Source organism: Podarcis filfolensis (genome assembly GCF_964270895.1).
Source record: "Podarcis filfolensis genome assembly, chromosome: 14".
In the NCBI taxonomy this organism is placed as follows: Eukaryota; Metazoa; Chordata; class Lepidosauria; order Squamata; family Lacertidae; genus Podarcis; species Podarcis filfolensis.
Genome location: NC_139616.1, coordinates 30134881 through 30145704, shown reverse-complemented (window position 1 = coordinate 30145704; position 10824 = coordinate 30134881). Strand labels below are relative to the sequence as shown.

At 45.8% G+C, this 10824-nt stretch overlaps 2 protein-coding genes across 2 annotated transcripts in view; one reads left to right on the top strand and one right to left on the bottom strand.

Moving 5' to 3' along the window:
* LOC310748815 (testis-expressed protein 2-like) overlaps positions 1 to 10824 on the top strand; it is a 110678-nt gene that overhangs the window by 31929 nt on the left and 67925 nt on the right. The window lies entirely within an intron of this gene.
* The window catches only part of LOC310748819 (uncharacterized protein), a 29746-nt gene continuing 22655 nt past the window's right edge, over positions 3734 to 10824 (bottom strand). Inside the window, exons 15-20 of the mRNA XM_083584749.1 lie at positions 10004 to 10093; positions 9019 to 9126; positions 8632 to 8753; positions 7427 to 7549; positions 6540 to 6582; positions 3734 to 5054 (exon numbers count right to left, since the gene is read on the bottom strand). Of these exons, the coding sequence (XP_083440875.1) occupies positions 4917 to 5054; positions 6540 to 6582; positions 7427 to 7549; positions 8632 to 8753; positions 9019 to 9126; positions 10004 to 10093 (624 nt within the window). The 3' untranslated portion in view covers positions 3734 to 4916. The remainder of the gene's footprint in view (positions 5055 to 6539; positions 6583 to 7426; positions 7550 to 8631; positions 8754 to 9018; positions 9127 to 10003; positions 10094 to 10824) is intronic.

Sequence of the window (10824 nt, the reverse complement as noted above, 5' to 3'; positions counted from 1 at the left end):
ACACTTGAAAATAAGAGTAAAATTCAAAACAGACCAAAAATCCACAATCATCCGTTTGTTAATTTACCTTAGAAGATGGAACATCTCTATTAACAAAGAACCATCCCCTGAAAGGCTTTTATACACCAGCTTTTGGGTTATGCATGGCAGATTAAGGAATGATGAACTGCATTTGTGTGTTAATACACATTGTGTGTGTGTGTAATACAATGACTGCCAGCCATCTGTTAATCTGCCAGCCAGTTGCAAAGTTGGCTCTTAATTGCTTGGCAACATGTTGTTGTTTAGTCGTTTAGTTGTGTCCGACTCTTCGTGACCCCATGGACCAGAGCACGCCAGGCACTCCTGTCTTCTACTGCCTCCTGCAGTTTGGTCAGGCTCATGTTTGTAGCTTCGAGAACACTGTCCAGCCATCTCGTCCTCTGTCGTCCCCTTCTCCTTGTGCCCTCCATCTTTCCCAACATCAGGGTCTTTTCCAGGGAGTCTTCTCTTCTCATGAGGTGGCCAAAGTATTGGAGCCTCAACTTCACGATCTGTCCTTCCAGTGAGCACTCAGGGCTGATTTCCTTCAGAATGGAGAGGTTTGATCTTCTTGCAGTCCATGGGACTCTCAATGCTTGGCAACATAGTTCATAAATATAATTTGTTTTGGTATGTTTATTTGGAAAAGAAGATGAATGGGGGAAGGAACCCTTCAAAATTAAAGCATGTACAGTGGTACCTCGGGTTAAGAACTTAATTCGTTTCAGAGGTCTGTTCTTAACCTGAAACTGTTCTTAACCTGAAGCACCACTTTAGCTAATGGGGCCTCCCGCTGCCACCGCTGCGCAATTTCTGTTCTTATTCTGAAGCAAAGTTCTTAACCCGAGGTACTATTTCTGGGTTAGTGGAGTCTGTAACCTGAAGTGTCTGTAACCTGAAGCGTATGTAACCCGAGGTACCACTGTATTTCTTCCTATATACAAAGAAAGCATAAGGCTATCATTACACAGCTCCCACTGGAGGATTTGTAGCACGTCATCGTAACCCTGTATTTGAATGAAGTCAGTGCCTGATCTGTCCTGGGTTTGTATGGTTAGGGTGGGGTAGGCAAGTTGCACAATACCCGTGGTCATAGCATGGGAGTGAGAAGGAATTGGCACAGAGAGGGGAAAGAGGTGGTTTAAAATAACAGCAGAGGTTTGCGGAAAGCAGGATAGCTGAGTTAGTTACAGCGTGGTGCTGATAACACCAAGGTTGCAAGTTTGATCCCCGTAAGGGAGTACTGTAGATGATCCTCAGAGTACCTTCTGAGGACTCTGAGTCTATGATTCAGGGATGGAGAAAAACTGAAAGGAGAAAAGTGGCAATTTTAAACAAGCAGAGGTTTGACACTGTGGGGGAAGCAGCAGTGTAAAACAAGGTTTGAGTACAGCAAGGGAGTTGGGAAAGGTTTGGTTGTGTTAGCTTGCATTGTAGCCTTCTCTGTTATTAACCTGGAAGTAACTGCAAGGGTGGCTAAGTTTTTGTCAATAGTATCTCTATGAATGGCACTATTTAGCAAGAAGAAATCCCAAGGAAAATTCTCATTATTATATATTTTACATGGCTGTTTATTTGTTTATATTTTAAAGTTTTATATGCAGATGTTTTATGATGGCCTATATTTGTAATGCCTAATAAAGGTTTGGTGAAGAAGTTATTTCTTCTTATTACAACTCATTAAAAAGGGATGTATCTCCACCCCTGCTTTACTCAAACTTCTGCTGTTAATTAAAACCACGACTTTCGTCTGTGTCTCTCCACTCCCATTTAACTCAGACTTTTGCCATTGTCTGACTATAGCAAGAAGGGAGAACCATTGAAGTAGCAGGGAATGGCTATTTTAAACTTCTCCCTCTTCCGTTCCTCAGGTGCATAGTGTTGCAGAGATAAAGGATGAGGAGCCCTCAGATGTTCCACGGTACCTTCCCACATTCAAGAGTGGTTCCACGGGGTGGAAAGGAGGAGCTCCAAGGAGGTTGGCAGAGTGATCAGAGGCTCGGCACTTAGTAAAATAATAACCAAGAAGGGGGTTCTGAGCATGTGTCAAGTGTCTTTCTGACCAATTCCCACTCATCAAGAATTAGTGGAAGATGGGCTTTCTAATCAGGCACAATTTGCAACAACAAAAATGTGACCTCTCATTTAGGGGCTTGGCTATGCAATCTCCTTGACAGCTGCTTCATGTGGGACCAAATGGTTGATTCAGATCCTACTGAAAAAACAGCTGAAAGCAACAGAGCTGCCTTCATAAACTGGGAAGCTGCCTTCATATAAAGTGGGAAGAGATTAATCGTATCAAATTGCTGTCCCCATCCATTGTGGCTTAACCTTCCCATCACTTTCTTTAACAACATAGCAGCCGTTAATCCTAAAAGCCCTTTTCAAACACAGACTCCTGCTGGTTCTAACAAGCCAAAACTCAACAACTTTAATAGTCTCTTTCTCTCCCAAGACATTCAGAAAGCAATTCTCTGTTTAAAGACACACCAAGGAGAGCTAAGGACAAGGGAGAATGAACGAGCCAGGAAAGATTTCATGGTAGCAAAGGGTGAAATGTCCACAGAAGACTTTAAAAGTGAAAACCAGCATTCTGAATTGGGCCTGGAAACAAATTGGCAGCCAGCGCAGTTGGATTAGACACTTTCTTGTGGCCAGTTAACAATCTAGTTGCCACGCTTCACACATGCTGCTGGTTCTGAAACGTCTTCAAAAGCAGCCCCACGTACAAAACATTGCAGCAGCCTAACCTGAAGGTTTGGACTTTGTACAGGCCTTTGCCTCCATCCCAGGATGAGCAAAACTGAAGCCACCAACTCAAGCAGAGAATAAAGAGCATTTGCCAACTGATGTCACAGAGACCACTTCACCACACCAGCTCCTGTGATATTGTTAGCCACAGTTGGAGAGGATTCTGTAAACTTCTGAAGGCAAAATGAGCAGGAGGATAAAAGGAGTGCATTTGTTTTGTCCAGTCTGTTCTTGAAGAGGAGTCATAGTGGTGTATGGAAGAGATGGATGAAGAGAGCAGGTTAGCACCATACCAATATCGCTCCAGGAACGAAGATGGAGAAATGAATGCAAATCTTACCTTTGAACAGTAGGTTAGTTTCTGTAATTCATTAGCCACCCTCCACCCAGGCAAGTAATAGGCATCACTGGAGCTTAAGGACACATTGCAGCCAGGCAAGAACACTCAGGGAGGGCGTAAGGGAAGGCTTGTGAGGGGGTGTTCCTAGAGAGTTCCAAGGACCAGAGAGGCCTTGGGGGGCACATTGGGCTCACCAGAGGAGCCCACCAGGGGTAAAGGTAAAGGGACCCCTGACCATTAGGTTCAGTCACAGACGATTCTGGGGTTGCAGCGCTCATCTTGCTTTATTGGCCGAGGGAGCCGGCGTACAGCTTCCAGGTCACGTGGCCAGCATGACTAAGCCGCTTCTGGCGAACCAGATCAGTGCACAGAAATGCCATTTACCTTCCCGCCAGAGCGGTACCTATTTATCTACTTTCCCTTTGACATGCTTTCAAACTGCTAGGTGGGCAGGAGCAGGGACCGAGCAACGGGAGCTCACCCCGTCGAGGGGATTCGAAACGCCGACCTTCTGAACTGGCAAGCCCTAGGCTCTGTGGTTTAACCCACAACACCACCCGCATCCTACCGGGGGTAGCTCTAATCAAAGCATGAAATGCTGTTTTTCCAGAAATCCAGACAACAAGAAAGGCACATCCTTAATAATAATTCATTTCAATTAGACAGAACACAGGTGGTTCTACTATATACATTTCTGGATCAAAGGTACAACAGTTTGACATGTCCTTAAAGTTCTACACAGTGTAAATATGTTTGCTCCATGTCCAAAAAACTCCAGCAGAAGCATAAAAAAATGCAGGAAAGTCTTGAAAAATAATAAAGGGGAAGAGAAAACAGTGTTTGCAAAACAACTTTCCTAACCAGGCCAACTTGAGTTTTGCTTTCATAAAGAAAAGACCAGAAGGAAACAAAGTGAATTCCATAGAAACAGAACAATTCACTGGGAGGGCACGTTTCCTCTTGTGTGCATTTCATTGGCTTGCAAAACACAACTGCAGAAAAAGGCCTTAAAGTGTGACATGGAGAAGCAGCTTCTGCTTTGACATTTGGTACCACAGGCATAATTCAACACCTTCACCCTCATTTGCTTGAGAAGGGCTGACAAAAATAACGTGGGGGGCAGGTGCTGTGCTCTGGGTTAACCCGGCAAACCCAGATGCAAGAAGAGGACACACCATGGCAAAAATCTATCCATGTGCTGTGTGACTACCTGCGCCAAACACAGGGCAGAGGCCTCATGCATCAAACTGGGAGGCTTCATATGGTCTTCACGGGTGAGACTTTCTTGAGATTCATCACATACGGACAGAGAGGAGTTCATGTAGGTTGGTTATAGATAGCACAGGTCTATAACAGCTCTTGCGGGAGGAAGTTTCATCTTGCTTTCTCCTCTCAGCAATAAACCTCTGTATTCTCTAAACCAGTGATGGCCAAACTTGGCCCTCCAGTTGTTTTGGGACTACAACTCCCATCATCCCTAGCTAACAGGACCAGTGGTCAGGGATGTTTGGCCATCACTGCTCTAAACCTTCCAGATCAGGAGTGGGAAACCTGTGGTCCTCCAGGTGCTGGTGGATTCCAGCTTCCATCAGCCCCAGCGAGCACAGGCAACCGACAGGGATTATGGGAGTTGGAGGTCATCAGCATCAGGACGGCCACAGTTTTTGCCTGTTTTTGATCCTGGAGAGTTCCACAGGGAAATTCAACCACAACTCCCAAACACATGTTCCCTCCAAAACCCTCCAGAACTGCATTGTGCAAAGTGGCTTCACAGTTCCTTGATCGAGGAGCGGAGTGGTGCACGTCATCCAGAGCTTTGCTGCTCAGAAGTAGCGAGAGGTGAGGGAAGCTGGTTGACCCTAGGGAGTCTCAGGCATAAGGAAGATTGTGAAATGGCTATAAAGGTGGAAACTTCATAATCTGCCCAGCCAAATGGTTTTGTCTGCGTAAGAGAGAAAAAAAAGAGGGGGGGTTAAAAATGGAATTTAAGAACAGGAATAAAAGGGGAATGGCGGCTCATTCTGGCCAGTGGTTTTCAAAGTACACCCTTTGGTCCTTGATAAGAAGATAAGTCAGAGCTGTCCAAAATGAATACAGCTTTCTTGACACAACTGATGTTCCCTCACAACACACAGCCACGGGGGAATATCCAGTGCTTCAGAAGCAATCTAATTAATTATAAGTGTATTTACATATGCCAACTCATGTGAAGCATCAAGGTGGTATACAATGTATACAATAAACCATAAAACCCCATACAACCAGTACAAAAAAACAATTAAAGTGAATCAAGGAAATTTAAGCAGCTGCATAGGCCTGTAGACATTAAATGGTATTCAGGAGAGGCCTGGAAGTCAAAACAAGAGAGGGCCTCTGCTAAATATCCGCTGGAAGGGTCTTCCACAACATGGAACCAGCCACACTCAACACCAGACTTCTCCTTGAGCCTAGTAGGGATTCTGCAAGATGGCACAGAACTAACAGCACTCTTCTGGATGATCTCATGGACAGCCTTTGGGATATCCTAGACCTCAGATTGTTTGAGCCTTTGTATATCAACACAACAGCCTTGTACCTGAACTGGTAGCATATGAGCAGCCAGTGCACAGGGCATGTAGGGAATGCCATCATTTTGTGAAAATAAATGGTGTATTGACTCCTGCTCATGCAGAAAATGAACTGTCCAATCTGCCTCCTGGGAGGAACTTTTGGGGTGCCTGCTCATTCCTCACTGCTTCTTCCGCATCACCAGCGTCCTTGAACCCACCCTGAGTTATACTACCCATAACTGGGATATCCTCTGTTACCAACAGTTTGACCGCTCTTGGGGGTGGGTCAAAAGTGGGTCGCCCCCCCCCAAAAAATACAGTTCACCATTCCTGGTTTTAGCGTCGAACTAGATGCAAGCCACACTCTTGCTGCTTTTGCTCTTAACTGCCCACCAACTCCCTCTCTGTTAACTGCAACTGCATCTCTTGCAACAGTCTTAAAGAGCCAGCTGTTAGAAGCAGGGCTAACATTTGCACTGCACTGCCTCCAAGGCAAGTGGGAGGAGCAACCAATTCCTGGATAACCTTTTTCATGTGCCTCCTTCATGAGAGGTCTGGAGGGTGGCAACACGAGAAGGGGCCTTTTCTGTGATGGCTCCCTGTTTGTCAAATGCTCTCCCCCAGGGAGACTCGCCTGGTCCCTTCGTTGCACCTCTCTTCTTTGAGGCCTCTGGCTACTGAAACAACCTATGGCCTTTTAAACTGGAGGCGGGCAGTTACTGTTTTTGTTTGATACTATGTTGTATATTTTTGTGTTTTCATATTGTGAACCGCCCCTGTGATCCTCAGATGAAATTAGACAAACAGAATACAAATTAGATAAATAAAGAAAAAATAATTAAATAACCTCCACTGAAGAAAAAGATTCACATACTTACTGATTTTTGAAGGAATTTGCTAACCTGCTTTGCCCATGGACACCTGAAAGAAAGGGAAGGGGGTGGTAAGATGCAGGTCCCCCTCCTCTTGAGGCAAACCACCTTCTCATTTTTAGCTTTCCATTTGCGTCACCCAAAGATGCTGCGTACCAACAACGCAACACATGGGAGTTTCAAAGATGCCCACAAGTGCCACCACAGATAAGTCCAAGTCCTGTGTCAATGCGCAGGGTGCTTACCCCAACAGCAGGACCTCGAGGAGGGCTTCTTAACACACAGGGCAGCTGATATAGGGAGAGATCCCATGTCTGGGTCCCAAGCTACTGAGGACAGGGGTGGAGAACCTTTGGCCCAAGCCAGCCCCTCCAAGCCTCTTTATTTAGCCTGCAGGACTCAGTCCCAAGCCACACCCCCTCTTCAGCTACCTACCTCCTGGAGTGTTTCTGCCTGCCTGGAATGCATTCTTGAACTCTGATGGTGGCTCCTGTTTATTTACTTGTTTTACGAAGTTATTTAAACTGCTTCACAGCCTGAAGCCATTGAAGCAAAATACAAAATTAGATGAAATGCCCCCCAAAAGCTCTAAAAACCACATCTACAAACTCTAATAATAAAAACATTTCTATGCATGTATAATCAATACATCTACCTATATGGAAAATAGAGGTATGTTTGTGTGTAGAAACTAGGCACCCATACAAAACATTTACATTCATTCCTGTGCATAAGCATTGCCCCTGGCCCTGCCTACCCCCGGAAGGGAATGTGGCATTCAGGTTGAAAAACGCTCCCCACTCCTGATTCAGAGCTTTTGTTTTCCTCTTGGAAAACTGGGTTGCTGGGATGGGAGGAATGTAGCTGTGACCCTCATACACTGTGACACTCACATTGGCAGGTTTTCCACAATAATATTGATGATGGAGATGCCGACTGATGGTAGGTTTCTATCCCTGGACGTCAGGAAGAGGCACAGCAGCTCCCCCACATACTGAGCACCCCAGTGTTGCCACCTGAGGGGAAAGGAAAGGAATCAGAGAAAATGAAGGTCCCTGGCAGCATCTGCTAAACTGGCAGCTTAGCCAAAGCCATTTTTCAACTTGTACCAGAGGTCCACAGGTGATGCATGCTGGTTTTGCAATAGGTCCTGAGCATGCCAGCTCACACGTCATTGCAGAGCGAGTGGCACAGAGCAGCCTTCGCCAACTCATGCCCTCCAGGTGTATGGGACTACAGCTCCCAGCCAGCACAGCCATGTTTTGGACTACCATTTCCATCAGCCTCAGCCAGTGCAACCATTTTGGCTGGGGCTGATGGGAGTTCTACACTTGGAGGGCACCAGGTTGGCGAAGGCTGACAGAGAGAGAAAAGACCCAACTCTTTTGATAAACAAACACTCCTCTATGTGGTCAGTAAGCGCAGCTCACATAAGTCAGCAATGGCTGATGAGAAGGGATGAATCCACCATTTCCTTTCATGCCCTGAAGCTTTGAGCACTTTTTTCTGCTGGCCCAGCAAAACAACACCGAAGTTGACCGTCACAATAGTGAGCAATCAAGTGCAGACCAAAAATCTGGCCTTGGGTAATAGAAGTGGATGAAGGTTCTCAGCAAATCTACCTTTCCATACTCACAGACTTTTAGAGGCAAGGAGAGGAAGAGGGAAATGCACTAAAATGTTTGGCATGAATGAATGATCCACAGGAAGACACATGAACATCTCACAGGCCAATCAGGATGGATGCTCAATATTATATGAGCTTGCTGCAAAAAATGGCCTGAAAGGATGCTCAGTAAGGACCGGACAGTCTGATTTCCATGTAAGCTTTGAGAAAGCAGATCAGCTTGGATCCTCTATAAACAGGTGTCCAGAGGCCATCAAAAAGCAGCACAGGGTCTGCCTAGGCACACAATGAGGCCTTGCTGAGGTCTGCCTTAAGTCTCAAAAGCTGCTGGCCTAGAACTAAGAAAGCAAGCAGGCAGGAGAGGGAAGGGGACGCAGTGAATTCTCATCTACGTCTGCTCTTGATGTGGCTCAGCCTTTCAGGGCGGATCCCAAGAACAAAACAGAGGGGGCTTAATAAATGCCAACTTACAATCCCAACATTTCTGTTTTGTGGCAACAGAGGTCTGCAAGAAGCAAGGCAACGATGTTACGGACAGCCTTCTCGTGATAAGCCAGAGACTCCAGCAGAAGCTTCAGAGCCCAGAGGTTATTCTGCAGAAAGGGAGAAGAGAGAAATGCAGGGGCAACACAGCAACTTGACAGCACAAAACTGAGGCTCAACACCCCAGGTTTCATTTTAAAAGCTTTCTTGAGCTGTAAAAATTAAGAATTACTTATATATATATATGTATATGTGTGTGTACATATACACAAATATATATACATACACACATACAAACCCACAGAAACACTGCTATAGTAAGAAATACGCATAATAACTTAAGATGGAAGATAATGAACACACAAAAAAGCTCACCCCGAAAGCCAGCACAATTTCTAAGAAGGAGCACAGGGAGTTGTGTTCCATCAGGATCATATGCCGAACTGCCTGGACCACAAAAATGAGCCCAGCTTCCAAGGGTGACTGGAAGGAGACAAATAGAAGGGTAGAAAGGAAACAGTCAGAAACAAGGATGAACTGTTGAGTGGATCAATTTGCTAGATGAGACGATCAAAATCCTTTTGACTAAAAAGATGCCTGCTGATTAAACTGGGCAGCATATTTTTAAAAAATTGAATTTGTTTTTCAATTTAAAAAACTGCAGATTGCAGCTACCATTTTAGAAGAGGCAGCTCTCCTTCTCTACTACCTGGAAAAGCATACTTCATTATAAGACAAGGCCTTCCCCGGCAAGAGCTAAACAAATGGTTCCCCAAACCAGAAGCTGCTCTGCAATAACTCAGAACAGGGCTTTCGGCGTGGCTGCCCCTGTTCTGTAGAACAGCATCTCCATCATGCTATGAGAGGTACAATTGAAGAAATTTCTGTTCTGACAAGCTTTCCCAGCAGCATGAACAAGTATCTGCCAGCAGTGTCTACACTTTGTATGGCTTTTTAAAATTTATCGGCTATTATTTTCTATGTCGTGTTTAACTGCTGTTATTGCATTTTGTACATTGCCTTGGGCCAGGTGTGGATGGGGATTTGCAATAGATTGACCAGGGTTTTTGACTACAAAATGACCTTTCTCCACCTAAAGGAGGCTGCTGAAGTAAAAAGAACTAAGCAGGGAACATCTGTGTGAAGGGCGGAGAGTTTATAATTCCCAGACTCTGGGACGCCCTGGTCTTTAATTCAAATTATATGCCTTTCGCAACTGGTTCTGGCTGGCAGATCAGGGTCTTAGCACAAAACAAAGTAGATTTGACAGGCATGAAGGTTGGGCTCACACCCTTTGGTGTAAAGAAGTCCAGAATCTGGGCTTCCCAAAAGGAAGTGTATACTTCAAGTGTATACTTACATCTTGGCCAAAGTGTTTTGAGAAGGTAACATTAGAGTGGGGGGTTTGGGTGAGTTGTTCAACAACGTAGCATGACTCTTCAGAGACCACCTGCAAGTGAAGTCACCGCAATAATCAAAAGAAGAGCCTCAATACCCAGAGCAGCTCTTGGTCTTTCCCTCCTGCGTGCCAGAGGACAACAGCAGCAACAAGCAGCCATGTGCACTTTCAACATGCAATAATGTCCGACAATTTGTCTGCCCTGGATGGGGCTGTACTCCTACCGAACAAGTAGGCATGCAGTCTGCGGGTGCTTCTACATCCAGATTTCTTCCTGCAGACCCAGGTAGCCTCAGTGGCTAGAATTGCCTTTCACCATCTGCAACTGGTGTGACACCTACAGCCATTCCTGGACTGGCAGAGCTTGACCACATTAGTTCAGGCACTGGTGACTTCCAAGAGTGGATTACGGCAATGCACTCCAGGTGGGGCTTCTCTTGCACTTGAGCCAGAAACAGCAGTTAATGCAAAATTGCTGACAGGCGTGAGACCCCCATTCGCATGTAACACCCCTGCTCAGAGATCGGCACTGGTTTCTGCTTCATTACTGAGCCAAGTTCCAAGTCTTTCTACACTGGGCCCGCAGCTTATGCGAGGGTTGAGTTCCGGGGGTCCACATGCAAAGGCAAAAATGTGTGGAGCCAGGAAAGCCCTGGAACCAGCCTCACCCCAATGCAACTGCCCCTAGCTGTCCAGAGCAGGCCTTTCCTTGCACCTCGCTTACTAGTTACTGGGAAGGTCACACGAGGGCCCCGGGAGCGTCCCAGAGGCCTCATGCATCC